The following is an 18,876-nucleotide window of genomic DNA, read 5'->3' on the forward strand; positions in this document are numbered from 1 at the left end:
CTTTCCAGATTTTTCCTCCTCTTCTCACCCACACATCCAAATTCTTCTTTACTAAGAAATAATATTGTTTCCCTTATTTTTTGCAGATTATGGCCATAGGTCCTGAATATCCATTTGTAAAATTCCATGTTTCTTTAAAAACTCATCAATGTATATATTAACCATAACCTCAAGCTTCCTGGGGTACATTTTTGAAGTATAATTAAGTATGCCAATGTTTACTATAATTTTTGACTGTGAAGAAGATAAAAGATAAACTATGAATATCTACCCATCAAATAGATGAAGTTTGAAATTTGGTGAGACCCTTAGTTTTAAAAAGAAGGGGGGGGGGATTTCTCCAAGGGACAACTCAGGGGAGATGAACCAGAAAAGGGAGAAGTTAAATCAGAAAAATTATTTGGACAAAATCCACAGACACAGTTGAGTCAGGATTTAGGTAGTACAGGAAAAAAAAATTCCTACCTAAGGAAGCCAAAAGTCTTATATAAGCTGAAACTGAGAGTCAATCTTTTTCCCAAGAAACTTCATAAGAATCAAAACTACATAAAACTTTGCACAGTTCAACTGATATTCATCATGTCCATGGTCTGTATATTCTGCACTTCTCTGTGTTTTAGGCTCTTTAACTCAGTGTGGAGAGTGAAAACAACATGAACTTTGAAACTGTACACAACTAAACTTGAATCCTGGTTCCGGCACTTAAGGGCTGTGTTTTCTCATTTATTTGATCTACTTTTATCTACAAAAAGCAAAATTATTGCATTATAGATAATATATATAGTCAGCACAATTCCTGTGAGAGAGAGGAAATTAAAGATATTGATATATACCATCACCCAAAACACACAATGGAGGAGATAGTTCTTGAATCCAAGTATTTTCCTTTCACTAAAGGGACATATAGGACACGGTGATATTTAGCTTTCTGGAGCAGTGTTTGGAACTAAGAAGAAATAAAGTTGAAAAGAAGTTCAGGGACAATATTTGGAGGCTCCAAAATGCCACATTAAGAAGTTTTGATGATGTACTACATGCTGGCTAACTGAACAGAATAAAAAAAATAAAAGAAATTTTGAATTGAACAGTTAACAATGTATTATTTGCAGAATGGGATGGCATATTGAAAGGGTTTTGTTTTTATTTATTATTATTATTTTTTCAATCAGGGTACTCTAGTAATGATAATGAGGAGCAAATGTGAGAAAAGAGAAGCTAGAGGCGAGAACAGTTAGGGAATGATTGCAACTACACACTCCAAACCAGCATCTTCCAAAATGTTCAGCCCAGATCAGCATTTTCTGGGAGCCTGTGTTACACACTACATCTCTACTTTTAAAGATAAACAAACAAAAAAAAAAACAGGAATATTAAAAATTCTGACAAGTTCTGTAAAGTAATGTAACAAATTGTCAGTTTATCTGAACACCTTTTCTATGTGTTTATTATTAATACTCAAAGATAACTTTAGGAAATACCTGCCTACATTATAATTATTATATACATAATTATATGTATAATTGCTTTCCTTATTTCATATAAATAATTTTTTAAATTATTATTCTTCAGCATACTTCACATTTCTAACCTTTCTTGGCTTTAGATAGCCTGGCAGGGTTCTTACAAGTATGTCACATATCAATATTCAATGCTGGTCTTATGTACAACCATCTATGTATGATCTGCACTTGTCTTCTTAAAATCAGAGTTCCTCCACTAAGTCTCTGTACTGCCACTTCAGTCTGTAGATGTCTTCCCGCACATACATTCTTTTTGACTCTAGTTCTCAGCCCCTGAAAGTACGACTGAGCTGTAATGTCTTTACAAGTTTGTAGGTAAATTTCAGTATCTCTCTTACAATTTGTTTGAAATTGCAGTTTTTCACTCTAAATATACTGTAAATCCCATTTCCTTCCTTAGTGATTATAATTTCTAAAATAAACTACTCATAATACTCCCAGGTTTTAACTTTATCAGGCAGTTAAGCTTTACTGGGGGCTGAGGGGCTGGGGGACAGATTCACATCAGCCAGTCCTGTCAGTACTTTCTAACAGATGAAATAATTAAAAAAGAAAAAAAGAAAAGCTAAATGTGGCCTTTGGTGTTCATGGCTCAGAATGAATGCTGCTGTATTTAATTAATAAATAGTTTTATGGTTATGAAAATGGTGAAAACTGGAGTCCTTTTATGAAGACCTCACAAAACACTTCTTAACAACATGGTCTTTATGATTTATTTTCTTTTTAAAATACTCTAAATAGGAAGGAAAATATCATATGCCACACTTGCATAATTTTGAAGGAAATTTTATGCAGAAAAGAACAAAATAAATGTAAACAATGGTAAATGATAAGCTTTTCAGAAGGCATTCCTAATAGTCTTTTTTTTTTTTTTTTTTTTTTTTAAGATTTTATTTATTTATTTGAGACAGAGAGAATGAGAGAGACAGAGAGCACATGAGAGGGGGGAGGGTCAGAGGGAGAAGCAGGCTCCCTGCCGAGCAGGGAGCCCGACATTCCTAATAGTCTTATCGAAAGCTACATTTGATCTGTGAGGAAGCAGATCTAGAAAAGCAACAAAATGTTTCTCATTTCTTTTGCCTTTTTTTCTATATATAAATATTTTGTTGTCTTTTCTTTTCCCCTTAGAGTTTGGTGGAAATATTCAGGGAGATGTGAGATGTGCTAATGGTTATTAAAAGGTAACAATGTTATAACACCCAAGGTATTTATTTTCAGGATAAATATATAACTGCAGATCCTGTTAAACATAAATATTTATCCTTCAAAAGTTGAAAGAGCAGTTTATCCAAGGCCAAGAAAATGACCATGAACTTTAACTTCCTTCCTTCCTTCGTTCCTTCCTTCCTTCGTTCCTTCGTTCCTTCCTTCCTTCCTTCCTGAGGGTGGGGAAGGGCAGCCAAAAAGGGAAAGAGAGAATCTTAAGAAGGCTCCACGCCCAGTGTGGAGTCTGACAAGGGGCTCAATCTCATGACCCTGAGGTCATGACCAGAGCTGAAATCAAGAGGCGGACACTTAACCAACTGAGCCACCCAGGCACCCTGGAATTTCACTAACTTTAAATAGGCTTAGAACATCTCAAAATCATCCAAGATGCCCTTTTAATTTGTGCAAAAACTAAGAAGAGTTTTGTAATGAAATAGTACCCACTAAGAAAGTCATAAATATTGACCTTAACTGATAATGGAAATGTGAAATTTGAAATAAGTATTTTTTAAAAGAAAATATTTAAAATAATGAGCCACTAAAGCAAGAGCTGCATGAATTGGATAATCAATAGACAACAAGGAAAGGACATACAAAAGTAATGCATATGTTGAAATGTTGGCACTTACAACAAACTTTTAAAATAATTCATGTTTCATAAAGTCATAGTGTTATTTAAATTTCTTCTCAAAATTATTTCCATGCTATAAACCTACATTTACCTTGCCTTGTTTCCTTGGAATAAATAAGCTAAAGCTGTCCGAAACGGACAGCAGAAGTGCAAATGAAGTGCAGCTCATTCAGTTGTGACCCCATTTCATTTCTTCCCAAGAAATATTTATCTCAAAAGTAAATTGGTGCCATTTCCAGCTGGTAATACATGATAAGTATGAAAATGAGTCCATCTTTGACATTTAACATGCAAATTTATATTGCTCTCCTATCTGGATATGTCCAGTAAGAAGAGGAATTGGTGAGCTGATGCTTTGCCTTGGTGACCTGAATGCATCAAACTTCCACTTTGCTACTCTGTAGAACAGGAATACGATATGCATAACTAAATGTTCCAAACAGCCTGCCTGTGAGTACATTACTCCTTGGGAAGGAGGGAGAGACTTCCTAAGAAAACAGAGGATCATTTCAAGCTGTTTTTGAATCCTCAATGCAGTTAAACTGACCAATTTATCTCAGAGGGGATATATGAACTGAATTATCTAATCCTCTAGAGACTTGGATTTAATTGCTGTAGGTTAGGACCTGGGCATGGGTTTTTATTTCAAAAGCTCTCTGGGTGATTGTAATGTGCAGCCAGGGATGAGGACCACTGGGCTAAATGAAACTCTCAGGATATGAACCTGTTTCTCAAAGGCTGAGTGCTTGTTAACTTCCCCTAGCTCTCTATTCCTATCAATTTCATCTTCAGTTCCATCCTACTTAATCACAGAACTGCTGGATTTCTTCCTCTCCTTAGATAACCTCATCTATTTTACAGACCAAAAAAAACTGGGGAGGAGGAAGAGCACCATTTGAGAATAATGCCTTCTGTTTCCCACCTATAAAATTATCTGCACCTTCATTGGTTCCTTCCTCACAGTCTCCCACCTGAAAGGAGAGTGTGTGCACTCCTATCCAACCTCAGTGCAATCCCCTCTATTCTGAACTCCAGACCCTTCATACTGGGGAACTGTATCTTCCAATCGGCCCAGCTCTCACCTTTATCTTTTTTTTAAATTTTATTTTATCATGTTATGTTAGTCTCACCTTTATCTTTAACGTCTCACACGCACCTGAGCCATGTTATCATTTAAACTTTTCATATCTTAAAAAGAGCCCTTCACTAATTTCACGCTCCTCTGTCTACTAACCTAGCTCTTGCCTTTGCCTTACAGTTAAGCTTCTGCTTTCACTTCAAGCCTCAATTCTTCTCACCTCATTACTCCTCAACTATAGCCATGTGTCTTCCACATCAACAATTCCAATGAAAATGGTTTTACCAAGGTCACTGGTATCCCCTTCATTGTTGAACTCAAGGAGTTCTTATTTTCCTCAACCACTGTGCAGCATTTAACAATGTTGACCACACTTCATTTATAAAATCTCTCCTCACTGTGGTGTTACAACACCATTCTCCCCTATTATCCATCTCTACTTCCAGCTACTACTTTTTAGTCTCTTTCACAGGCTTAACTTCCTCCCCTTATCCTTTATATATTGGTATCCTCTCCAATCTACTTCTCTTCTAACCCCTTCTCTGCATTTCTCTTATCATTGACTTAATCAAAAGTCAAACTGGACACCCTGCCTTCAGTGTTACCTCTCTCCACTCATATTCCATTTTCTATAATACAGTGCACCCTGATATTTATGCCTTTTCCCATGTGGTTCCCTCTATCTGGTGTACCCTACACAACCATCACTGTTTCCTTAGCCTTGTCTACTGTGTTTTCAAGGTTCAGCTCAGCTTCTGCCTCCTGTTGGAAGTCTTCTCTGTCAAGCCCCAGAACACCTTTTATATAACTCTAGCATGGAGTTTATGATAAATTATTATAATTGTATATTAACTCTGGGATCTTCTCTTGCCCCCCACCATTGAGAGTAAGTTCATTGCAAGTAGAGATTTTGTCTTAGTTATCTTTTTATCTCTGGTACTTACCCAGTGTCTGACTGGCACATAATTATCACTGAATAAATACTTGTTCAATGAATTAAATTAATAAGTAATCCTTTTTAAAAAATTAAAAATAAAAAACACTCCTTCTTTATGCATCTAAAACCCAATATTTACCATGTCATTGGCATATAAGACCCTTCAAAATAAGATCCATCTGTTTAACCAACATATCTCCATTTTAGCCACCTTCAATATGTTTATGCTCTTCCATATTTCATTCATCAGTGTCTTGCTCTCTTTCTAATATAGGTCTCTTTCATGACCCTGCAACTTTATGTATAGTTTTCTGTCTTGTATATCTTTCCATACCTAACTTACTGGTCTGTCTGCCTCTCCTTCTTAAATCCGTATTTGCTTTTTAATCAAATTTTCTAGACTTTTCTAAGCAGAATGGTTGTTTATCCTCATTGAATGTAAAGCACTGTGTCTATTCATCTGCAGTGTCTGTTATTGTGATGTAATACACACATTTCTGTTGTTTTTCCCACTAAAGTAGAGCACCCATCTTGAAAGAAAGATAATTTCTAACTCACCTTTTTTTCTCCTTTTACCAAATAAATATTTAGCACTCCAATATCCATTTTGTTTAAAAAATTATTTCCAAAATAAAGAAATATGCAGTAATATTCAGCTTGAAGAGAAAGTGACTAAGTGATATATTCATGGTCTATGGAATTTATTTCCCAAAGGTTAACATTCTCATTTCTGTCTTCTGTCCTTCCTTTGTTTTGAATTGTCTTTATGACATAAACATTGTCTGTGCAACCATGCCTCTGTGGCTTTAGGGATGTTCTCTGGTTGTTTCATTTTGAATGTACTGTTTTCAACGAGACTGTAAATTCCTCAAGGGCATGATTTGTTCAGTTCTATTCTGTGCTTCTTACGTTGTGTCTAGCATAGTGAGAAACAAAACATTCATTCAGTCAAGTATCTGTGAGGGTGTCTGCCATGTACCAGGCATGGATAGTTGTTGGGGATGCTGTTGCTATAAACCTAGAGATCCAGAAAAATTACAGTCAGACTAGCTAAACAGTAAAACATAGCTTACACCTTAATTCAATGAAAGGTCTGCCAAAATGTGATAAATTCTATATGTTCATATCAAGGGTAAAATTCATGATTCCTTAAATTTCAAATAAACTCAATTTAAATATTAATAATTTTCCCCTTCTCATCAATCCTGTCTCTGTATATTTTGCCTAGGCCTTTTGTTTCCTATTTGGTGTCTATGTCTTTCCCAGGTCTGCATATTTTTTTGTTTCACATTGTACAATTCTCTATTTTGAGTGCATATAAAAAGTGTCAGACATTCTAGTGATCGCGCTATGATCACTTTTTCCACAAACTCTTCTGCCTAAAAGTAGCTATCCTGCCATTTTAAAACAAAAGTGAGGGGCGCCTGGGTGGCTCAGTTGGTTAAGCAATTGCCTTCGGCTCAGGTCATGATCCTGGAGTCCCAGGATCAAGTCCTGCATCAGGCTCCCTGCTCAGCAGGGAGTCTGCTTCTCCCTCTGACCCTCCACCCTCTCATGCTGTCTCTCTGTCATTCTCTCTCTCTCAATAAATAAATAAAAATCTTAAAAAAAAATAAAAATAAAATAAAAATAAATAAATAAAACAAAAGTGAGTTTGCACTATGGAGGAGCTTAGTAAGGGAGTCCCTCACTCCACCATCTTTACTTTTCCCATCATTTTATGTGATCAGAATTAGTGGAAAGGGTAATAAGCCATCATAGATCATCCAGGTGCTTTGTGATAATAGCACATCCTGTCAGCAAACATAGGATAGAAGGCTTTCTACATTACAAGGGAATTTTGAGGAATTTCATAGATTTAGTGTAAAAATACAAAACACAAAAAACACAAAAAAGTCATTTCATTTTAACAATTCTTTGAAATTCCCTTTCAAATAAGTAGTTTCTCCTGCAAATTTTGAATTTCCTGTGCTGATTTTACTAGTTTTCAATTTGTTCATCCTTGCATAAAGATAACACATTTCAGGTTTTTCCTTGGCTGTTCAGCTAAAATGTCCATTGTTTATTAGGTTATTATTTCCTTAGTCATTTGTGCTTTGTTCATTGCATAGACCCCTTTATTCCCATTAAATTTCAAATCCTCAGGGCTTTAAAATTATGTATGCCAAAAATAAAAGAGTTGCTTCTTGTTTATTTTCTCTCCCAACTCACATATAATTGTTATTGATAAATTTTAATAATATCTTCATTTTCCATTTAAGAACTCTCAAGAACTATAGCCCTTAGAATATAGCAGGATCAAGAATCACATTATAATCAACTTTGTTTTTCTAAGGATACATTATTTAAAATGAAGATATCATAGAAGTACACTTATTAGTATGGAAATGTATAAACAAAGATAATCCTTTAACTTAATATGAAATTATATTTTAAATAGTAAATGAGGTATAAAAGACCCACAGATTCTAAACTACTTTGAAACACTTTGATGAGTGATAACTGCAGTTTTGGCCCTAAGTAAAAGCAACATTTATCTATTTTTTAAACTGCTACCTAAAACATAGTACAATAAAGCACAGTAATACTCTGTTAGCAATGTTTATCAGATATTACCATCATTATTATTGTTATTATTATTGCCTGCTTTGTGCCAGGAACTGAGACAGACACTGGGCTGGCAAAGGTAAAGGAGAACATTGCTATGGACTTAATATTTGTGTCCCCCCAAAATAATTTATATGTTGAATCCTGACCTCCAACGTGACAATATTAGGAGGTAGAGATTTTGGGAGATGATTAGTTGGTAAGGGAGGAGCCTTCAGGAATGGGATTAGTGATCATATAAAACAGATCCAAGAGAGACCCCTCCCCTTCCCACCACGTGAGGTTACAGTTTGAAGGCCACAGTGAGGAAGTTGTACCAACCAGTCATCATCTAGGACCTCACAGTCTCCACAACGGTGAAATAAATGTTTGTTGTTTTAAGCCATTCAGTTTATGCTATTTTTGTTACACCTGCCAGAGCGGACCAAGACAAACATTTAACTAAGAATAACCTTAACATGTTCTAAAGTATAGAAAAGCAGTAACTGTACTTAAGAATATTTAGAATTTATAATTGGAAGAAGTCCACAGTAATCACCAAAAAAGCAAACGGAAGCCTAGGAAATGTTAAGCAAGATAAGCAAGGTCATACACCCAGGAAACGGAAGAGTGGCAATAGAATGTTCTCACTGATGACTATCGAGATACCTTCCCCCCATTATATGACAATTATTTATTTGCTAACTATTTGCATATTTTCCTAATAAATTTATGAGGTAGGCAAAATGTGTGGAATGTATTTCTGAGCAATTGTTGGAAGGGCACTATTGAAATGCAAAATTTCTAATTGTTCGGGTAGTTTTGAATTTTAAATGATATACATAAATGCATCACTATCATCTGCATCACATAACATGTAAATGACATCTTCTCATTAAAATATATTCATTGTCAGAGCTCAGTAAAATGAATTTGTTTATTAAAATTATATAAAAAATTTCAAACTATTATTTTTAGGAAAAAAAGACCATCAAGAAACATGAGTGTATGATAAATATCCATATCTAAACCATCTGTCTATCTTCTTCACCATATGTCACTCTATTAATTGCTAATATCACCCTTATTATGCATCATCTCATCTGTAACATTATTCCATAAAACTAAGAAGGCATCAATAACAGCTACAGACAAACACCTGCTATATGTGTTTCTGGTTGATAAATTTCAGCAGGTTCTGGTTTGCTCTTGGGCAAAATTTTCTAATTGCTTTTGCATAACAGGAAGTCTTCCACCAGGCAACTTTTTCTGGTTACAATCAGCACATTACTATCTTTTTAAACTCTTTGTTACAATGAACTAAGTCTCCCCATAATATTTGTTCAAAATGTTTATTTAGCAACTATCATATGCACAAAAATATAGGCATAATGGTCACTGGACTAAACCCTGTGAAGAAGAGTAAAAAGTAAAATATGAGTAGGAACCTGACACATATGTGAGAGAAGTTTGAAAACTTTAAGACCCCCAAAGCCCTTAATAAATATTCGTTAATGAGGGTCATGGCCCTTAGCTTTGGCCAGAGCAATTATCTATCAAATAAACTGTGATACCTATTTTTCCTTTGTATGTGAAGAAAGGAATTGAACTGAGGTTCAGCGATCCTTCCATTTAAAATCAAAGGTGGCACTGGGCTGGCAATCTATCTATCTATTATAGATAAACCATATTGGTAACTGTTCTCTTCTTGGCAATATTCAAAAGAGATCCAATGAAAATTCCAGCACTATAGAAGTATTGATTATTTTGTTCTTTCTAAGGTGATTTTGGTTGAAGAAATAAATCTATTGACCATAAAATGGTGAGGAATCACTGCCAAAGAGAATATAATTAAGTACTAAATTGTGTGGTAATTGTGTGATAGTAAATGTGAAGTGGCATTAAAGAAGTAGGGATAAAGGATAATTAAAATAGGAGAGAAGTTTTGGAGGCGGTGAAAGATGAGTAAGACTTTGAAAGGTGGGTGGGCAGAATATGGTTAATAGGTATGCTTTCATTCAGGACAAGTCACATGTATATGAAAATTAGGACAGTGATTCTGTTCAGTATTGAGATGCTGGGACAAACTTCTGGTGAGAATTAAAGAAATACCTGGATGGAGACAAATCATGGGTGATTTTGGAAATCAAATGAGTTAACTATTAGCGGCAGCTCCCCAAGCACTACCAATTCTATCCATTAAGTGTTTGTGTTTCAGCTCATATTCTTGATGCTTTTATATGGATTACCTCATTGCATCCTCATACAAATTCTTAACTCCCTATGGAGTAGGTCCTAATGTATTAGAACTCTCTTTTACAGATAAGAAATCTGATAATTATGAAGAGAGTTTATTACTTACATAGAAGATCAAAGATTTGAACTGACATACTCTGATACCTGAGTTCACATTCTTGATTGTCTCATTTTACTGGCTCACAGTGTGAAGTTGAGAAATAAAATGGGGCCTTTGAACATTATTGAGACATAACAAATGTGAGATTTTGATGGGATTAGCCTGCCAGCAATACGTATGATAAATTATAGTCCAAACAAAAACATATGAATCAGTTGTAGTATATATACTATAGAATGGTGAGGACAGGAATGAAGGATTTAGGGTGCTTTCAAAAAAATTAAGGGAGGAGTTATATAACATAACCCTTCCTAACTTACCTCACTTTATATTCTTTCATATATATACCTAACCAAACTGGAATGCCCATCCTCCCCCACCTTGTTCCCCAGATATGCCAATTCACTTTGCGATTTCACTCGTGACATATCCTCTATATGTGGAATGCTTTCCAACTTCCTATGTTTGAAATCCAAAACAATTCCCAAGTTCTGCTCCTCCATCTCAAGTTCTGACCATCTCCAAACATGGAAATAATCTTCCTCATCTGAATTTTGCAGAGAATTATTCCTCTCTTGTAAACAAAATAGTCTACTATATATTACCTAGTTTTGTGTTTATGCCTTTTAAGTAATACAAAATAATTAAAACCATTACATGCTGTGTATCCGACATAGTATTTTTTTTAAGATTTTATTTATTTATTTGACAGAGAGAGACACAGTGAGAGAGGGAACACAAGCAGGGGGGAGTGGGAGAGGGAGAAGCAGGCTTTCCAGGGAGCAGAGAGCCTGATGTGGGGCTCGATCCCAGGACCCCGGGATCATGACCTGAGCCGAAGGCAGACACTTAATGACTGAGCCACCCAGGCGCCCCTATCCGACATAGTATTAATTTGGCATCCCTACCAATGTTCATTAATGTTTGTGGAATCCAAAATAAATAATTACATTAATAATTGCATAAAAAATAAGCGAATAATTAATTCAATAATGGAATTAAAAGGTGACCCCCTGATTTTTACCTGTTTCCAGTATTTTCTTTCGTCTTCTTTTCTAATCCTCTCTTAGTCACCCCTTATATTACTCTCATGAGTGGTTCATGCTCTTGTGCCTTGACAGATAAAAACTGGTTATTTGGGCCATCCAAATAAATATTGACTGAAAATTTGTCAAAAATTTTGTCTAATCTATAAATATTAGCTCTTTTAAATACTTCCCAGTCAACAAATTATCAATTCTTCAATGAATGATGTTTCTTCGAACATCTAAAATAAACATTCTACATATTATTCAAGGGCATAATCTGCTTCTTTGCATAAACTTCAGCTTTTTGATATTTATTGCATTTCCAAGAAAAGAATAATTGTATCCATAAGTGTAAATTGGCAAATATCTCATATACATATCCCATTTAGGGAATAAAAATCTTTGTCTGGGTTTGTGTAAAATCCATTAATATTAATTTCTAAATTGCTCTTTTTATTTTAATTCACAATTTGTTATTTGTGTGAACTTTCAGTCCCTTTAAAATCAGCATTTCTTGATTGCTCAACCATGCAATACATAGACAGCAGCTATATTAATAAACTCTCAAAGGTGCAGTGCACTGATACTGTTATTTATGCTGCTGTCTGGGAAAAAGCTTATTTATTCTGTCCAAGCACCCATGAGACATGAAAACTATTCTTTGTTCAGACTCACTGTGGATAGTCATTTTAAAACTTCAATTACTATTTCAGCATGTTCCTTCCATTACTGTTTCCAGCACCACAGCCAGTAATTTCTAATAGCTAAATGTACTTTATAAACCATACCCACATATGCCTGCATACAAAGAACGAATAAAGCTATGTATAAATGATTAGTGTCTGCAGAAACGATGTAAAATTTAGATGAAATAATATCAATATATGAATCTTGAACATGCATATTTTATGCCTCCCAGCTAATATATATATGTTGATATATATCATCATATGTCTTGGAATCAAAGAAAAGTAATCATACATTAATTTTCAACAAATATTTCTTGAGACTGAAGCTAGTAGAGAGCTGCCCCTTGTGCTATTGGGTTTGTAAAACATAACAAAATAATGTAACATTATTTCTGCCTTTGAACAATTTACAATTGTAATAAAAATGATTCATTCTTTTTATTGAAATGAGAGTCTTGAATGAAAAAAGATGGTTTATAGTCTCAATCTTACTTTATGTAGACCTTAAATTCCATGATCTGGCTATAACTTTTCTTCCTGTGTGAGGTTTTGTTTCTGCATTAACATTAATCTTTTTTTCTTAAATCTACTCTCTATTTTTTCCAGTCTTTTTTGCCATCAAAAAGTGCACACATCTAATTTATGAAAAATTGAAGCAGGATACTTGGATCACACCACTTGAAACCACGATTTTCACTACGTTGTCCTTTATAACTATAATTTGTCTTGAGTGGAGGACACCGTAAAAAATCAACTTTATGCAGTTTACTGTTCTATTCATTGCCGGAACATTGATGAAAGTTACTCCCACAATACCTATCATTCAGTGTCTACTTTTTAAAAACAACGCAAGCCATTTCAGACCTCAAAGCCTGGAAAAAGTTTGTTTTTTTTCTGTGTCATTGTTATAATTGTATTTCATAGACAACTGTTTGTGTGTAAACTGGTCAGGTTTCCCTGTTTGTTTGGCAGCTGTCATATTTAAGTCTAACATTCTTTAAAGTTGTCTACTAACTTGTATATGAACTTTTGTTTAGGAACATGGAAATATTTTGCCTTATTTTATTATTATCCCCATTTCACTATTTCTTTTTAAAGTTATTGCATTACATGTCATTTTCAAAGCCTTTGAAAACAAGATAGGTCATGAGTACACATCTACCTGTAACAGAAAAGCTTTACTTGAACCTGAGAAACATCTAGATTCTCTCTTCTTCTTACTCTGAGTTGCCTTTGCCAAGTGAGTGGAAGGTACCTGTTGCTTCCATTTTATCATTTTCTGTTTGCTCATTAATGTTCTGAAATCTGGATTTTCTCCCCTTTCGATGAAGTCTTAAGGACTTAAGCCTTGACTTAAGGACAAATACATTTTCCAAGTATTTGAACTTGGGAAAGTGACTATTTCTCTTTACATCTTACTTTTTCATTTCTAAAATTGAGATAATAGTGCCTCAATCAGTTTGTTTTCAGGATTAAATAAGACAGTGGTTAGCACTATGCCTGCCACAGAGGAAATGTCTGTAAGTGTTACCAATGATGACAATGTTGTAGTAAATGGATAATCTTCCATAAAACTCCATTTTTCAGTTTCTTCATACTTATTAACAGCCTAAGATTTTTCTAATCTCATGGATTCATCTTTGAGCATCATCTTTGATTCTTTCTTGTCACTTCCTTTTTCCATATCCAGTTGTCAGATACTTTCTCTTTGTCCCTTTATAGTAGCTCTCAAATCTGCCCCTTCTCTATTCCCCTGATAACACCCTTATTACACCTGAGGGTAATCTATAGAGTGTGTTGACTCACTGAAAATGTTCCCTGAGGGTGAAGAAGGGATAATGACATTTTGAGTACTAAGACACTGAAATATGCAGAGATGCCATTATTAAAATAACAATAACAGGGGCACCAGGGTGGCTCAGTTGGTTGGGCCTTCGGCTGCCTTCGGCTCACGTCATGATCCTGGAGTTCTGGGATGGAGTCTCATATTGGGCTCCCTGCTCAGCAGGGAGTCTGCTTCTCCCTCTGCCTTTCACCCTGCTTATGCTCTCTCTCTCTCTCTCAAATAAATAAATGAAATAAAACAAAATAACAACAACAACAAAGAAGCAATTAAGAGTGCCGGTAAGCCAAGATGAGGCATTTTCAAACATAGCTTAATAAAGTTTAGAGAACAGTGGTTTTATTTAATTTATATGGAAATATTTAATTTGTAGAAAGGTGATGAGACTAAATCTTATCTGTAATTACTGATAATAAGGGAAGCCAGAGAGTCACCAGTACTTTGTATTACATATTTATATAATTATTACATTGGGAACTCTTTGGGAACCTAATACAGCAGTTCACATATCAGAGATTTTTAACAATATTGCTAAGGACATAGGTTAAGTATTTCCTTAAAGACTGCATTACAGCTCAAATATTTAATTGAAATTTATGCTCAATGGAACAAAGTTCACACTATTAAAATGTCAAGAGAGCATTTTGATTTTAAAGGTTTTTCTTTACCTTTACATACAGGCCTGTGATCACTCCAAGCAGCAAATACTTCAGCTATCCGTTGACAGGTGATACTCTTAGCACCTTGCAGGACATAATCTTCATCACAAGAGAATTGCACAGTTGATCCAAGGCTAAAATTGAACAGAGGATTAAAAAAACAGGATTAGAAAAATATAACATAACAATTAGTCTCCACTTCTGGTAATATCCAATAGGTTAAAAGGTTCCATAGTGACAAAAAGTATCTTTCTAAAACATATGAATCTATTGTAAGTCAATGGCATGCAGATGTTGGTAGATGCTACAGAAAGCTGTCATCAAATTTAATTATCTTGTTATTAGTTGTAGAAGCCAAGGTTAAGTAATTGACTAAATCTCCAATCCTAAGTAGGTGGTAAACATGAAGCAAAAAGTAGTCTTCCTGACTTGAGTCTCAGCACTTATATTCATTGCAGTACTTTTCCAGCAGGTATTTTTATGTGCATTTATTTGGATGAATATTTGCACATCAATCAATCAATCAATATTTAGGGCTGCAAAATTATGTTGATTGTCTTTCATATAAAATTCACCCATCATTTATTACTTAACCTACCGTAATTCTGCTTCCTTTTCTGCTGAAAGTGAAGTTACTTAAAATGATCATTTCTTAGAACCCTAATTTCTAAGGGTAATGGATGTCTGCTGAAACAAAAACAGAAACAAAACAAAACAGAAACATGACCATGCATTTTCTTTCTTAAAATCCTTGAAGCGCAACTCACCAGAAAAAATAAATAAATCCAATTTCCTTTATATAGCATGAAAAGCATTCCAGCAATAAGTCTGGCCAACTTCTCCACCTCATCCCTAACCCAGTGCCACATGTGAACAGTATAGCAGCTGACAGTTTCTGTACATGCCATGCTGCTTTCTGTCTGCACTGTTCTCCCCGTCCCCTCTGCCTAAGGGTACCACCTGCACCCTCTCACCCAGCCTTTGTCTGAACAGCTCCTGTTTAGGAAGCTGAGCTTGTCATGGAGACAGATTACATGGTCACATTTGTATTGTAAGAACGTATACCTGGAACAGTATAGAGTGCAGTTTAACATGCAGATTTATTAGATAATAGGGGTGGGTAAGAAAATAATTCCAATAGTGTAGGCCAATGATCGGTAAACTATGTCCTGCAGGACAAATCAGGGCCACGGCCTGTTTTTGTACAGCTCAACATGTTAAAAAGGTGTTTATACTTCCAAAAATTTGAAAAACAATATTTTATAAAATGTAAAAATTGTTCTCAATTCAGATTTCAATGCGTATAAATAAAGTTTTATCAGAACACAGGTATACTTTCATTTATATATTATCTATTGCTGTTTTCATGCTACAATGTCAGAGTTGAGTAGTTGCAATGGAGATTTTTGGTTTACAAACTATGCAATACTTATTATCTAACTCTTTATAGAAAAAGCTGGCCAACCTCTTACCTAGGCTAAAGACGACCAAAAAACCTGAACTAGGCATGACAAAGAACAGAAAGGCTTAGTGTAGGAAAAAGTCTGTAGGTATTAGAATCTACTCTCCTCTGGAGGCATTTTATTTTTTTCCCTCACTGCTTCCTTTTAAAAAGGTGGGAATGTGAACAGATACAATCACTGTGGAAAATAGTATAGAGGTTCCTCAAGAAATTCAAAATAGAATTACCATATGATCCAGTGATTCTACTGAGTATTTACCCAAAGAAAACAAAACACTCACTCAAAAAGATATATGCAGCATAATTTACAGTAGCCAAGATATGGAAGCAACCTGAGTGCCCATCTGTAAACAAATAGATAAGGAAGATGTGGTATATATACAATGGAATATTACACAGCCATAAAAAGATGAGACTGTGCCATTTGCAACAACATGGATGGACCTAGAGGGTATTACGCTAAGTGAAATAAGTCAGGTAGAGAAAGACAAATACCATGATTTCACTCATATGTGGAATACAAAAAAATGAATAAACGAACAGCAGAATGAGAACTAAAAATACAAAGAACTGATGGATGCCAGAGAGCAGGTGAGTGGGAGGATGGGCAAAATAGGTGAAGGGGAGAGGAGGAGAGAAGATGGCAGAAGAGTAGGGGACCCTCATTTCATCTGGTCCCTTGAATTTAGCTTGATATCTACCAAATCATTCTGAACACCTGTGAATTCAACCTGAGATCTAAGAAAAGAATTTCTGCAATTCTACAAGTAGAAAATGAACCACTTTTTGCAAGGTAGGAGGAGTGGAGAAGTGAATTTGAGGGGATTTATGGGAAGATAAACTTCAGGGGGAGGGAGCCTTCGGAAGCTGGCTATTAGAAAGTGATATAGCAGTGGAGCACAAAATCAGAACTTTTAGAAGTCTGTTCCTGTGAGGGATATCCCTGCCTGAAATGTGCTCAGGTGGCAAAGAAAGGCAGAACATTAGGTGGGACAGTGTGGTCTCAGGATCCCTGGGGTCATAGAAAGAACATGGGTGCCTGAGTGTGGCAGAGTTCCCAGGCACTGGAGCAGGGAAGCCAGCTGCAATCAGTGAGGCCAGGAGTGGGGTCTCAGTGTGGTATTGCCATAAACCACAAACAGTAGCTCTATCCGGGGACCACTCTCCAAGCAGGGTCCCAACAAGCAGCAAAACCCCTGCATGACCCTCCTCCTTCTCCTGGGAGGAGTGGTACAGGTGCCCCCATGATTAGGCAACTGCTCCCGGAGCAGGGGCCCAGAAAGCAACAGACTTCGGTGAGACCACCCCCCACACACACTCCCCTGGGTGTGTGTGGGGGGTGGTGCAGGTGTGCATTGCAGGAATCTGCAGAGTTTGGCCACACAAAGATGCTTGACTGCTTTTCCCTGATGGTGCATTGAAGAGTGGGGGCCTAGATCATTCAGCTCAGGGGCCAGAGATCTGGGCACTGCAATTTTTTTTTTATTTTTATTTTTCATCTTCTAAAGTGGTACAAAAAGCCCTCACGGAACAAACGCCACATAAAGCAACCCTAAGCAGCTTACATTGAGCCTGGACCCCTGGCAAGGGGTGGTGTAACTCCACCCCAGCAAAGACACCTGAGAATCAGTGTAACAGGCCCCTCCCACAGAAGACAAGCAGGAACATCAATCACATACCAAGTTTATGGATCACTCAGAACTGAAAAACTCCTGTGCTAGGGGAAAAGAGTATATAGAAATCGAGGTTTTTTTCTCATGATCTTTAGTCTTAAAAATCTTTTTCCTTTTCCTTTTTTTTTTCTTCTCAACTAGTTTCTCATTTTATCAAATCTATGTTTTTAAGTCTATTTTTTAATTTTCATTTTTACATTATATTTTATAGATATAAAATGTTCATCTACTGTTCTTCTATTCTTCTCTGGACGAAATGACTAGAAGGAGAAATTCATAGCAAAAGAAAGAACCAGAGGTAATACTCTCTGCCATAGATCTAATTGATCTGGATATAAGTAAAATACCAGAAATTGAATTCAGAATAATGATTATAAAGTTACTAAGTGGGCTTGAGAAAAGCATAAAAGACACTAGAGAATCTCTTAGTGCAGAAATAAAATCTAATCAGGCCAAAATTAAAAGTGCTTTAACTGAGATGTAGTCTAAAATGGATGCTCTAGTAGCTAGGGTAAATGAAGCAGAGGAAAGAGTCAGTGACATAGAAGACAAAATGATGGAAAGGAAGCAAGCTGAGCAAAAGAGAGAAAAACAACTAATGGACCATGAGGGGAGGCTTCAAGAAATCAGCAACACCATAAAGCAAAACAATATTAGAATTACTGGGGTCCCAGAGGAAGAAGAAAGAGAGAGAGAGAGAGACATAAGGTATATTTAAGCAAATCATAGAGGAGAACTTCCCTAATCTGAGGATGGAAACAGACACTCAAGTCCAGGAGGTACAGAGAACCCCCCTAAAAATTAATAAAAATAGATCAACACCCTGACACATAATGAAGCTTGAAAATTTCGGAGATAAAGAGAAAACCCTAAAAGCAGCTTGAGACAAGAGGTCCTTAATTAAGTACAAGGGTAGGAACACTGGACTGGCAGCAGACCTATCCACAGAGACTTGCCAGGCCAGAAAGGACTGGTATGATATATTTATGGTACTAAACAAGAAAAACATGCAGCCAAGAATACTTTATCCAGCAAGGCTGTCATTCAGAATGGAAGGAGAGATAAAGAGCTCCCAGGACAAACAGAAACTAAAAGAATTTGTGATCACTTAACCAACCAAGCAAGAAATATTAAAGGGGATCCTGTAAGTGAAGGGAGAGCCCAAAAGTAACATAGACCAGAAAGAAACAGACTATGGAGAAACAGGG

The 18,876-nt window shown here is 35.8% G+C and overlaps 1 protein-coding gene across 3 annotated transcripts in view; it reads right to left on the reverse strand.

The window, feature by feature from the left end:
- The window catches only part of CSMD3 (CUB and Sushi multiple domains 3), a 1,204,765-nt gene that overhangs the window by 632,099 nt on the left and 553,790 nt on the right, over nucleotides 1-18,876 (reverse strand). For all 3 annotated transcript variants that reach the window (XM_044914284.1, XM_021688378.1, XM_021688377.1), the window contains one exon: nucleotides 14,543-14,667. In XM_044914284.1, coding sequence (XP_044770219.1) covers nucleotides 14,543-14,667 — 125 coding nt within the window. The remainder of the gene's footprint in view (nucleotides 1-14,542; nucleotides 14,668-18,876) is intronic.

Source organism: Neomonachus schauinslandi, chromosome 4 (assembly GCF_002201575.2).
Source record: "Neomonachus schauinslandi chromosome 4, ASM220157v2, whole genome shotgun sequence".
NCBI classification, from domain to species: Eukaryota; Metazoa; Chordata; class Mammalia; order Carnivora; family Phocidae; genus Neomonachus; species Neomonachus schauinslandi.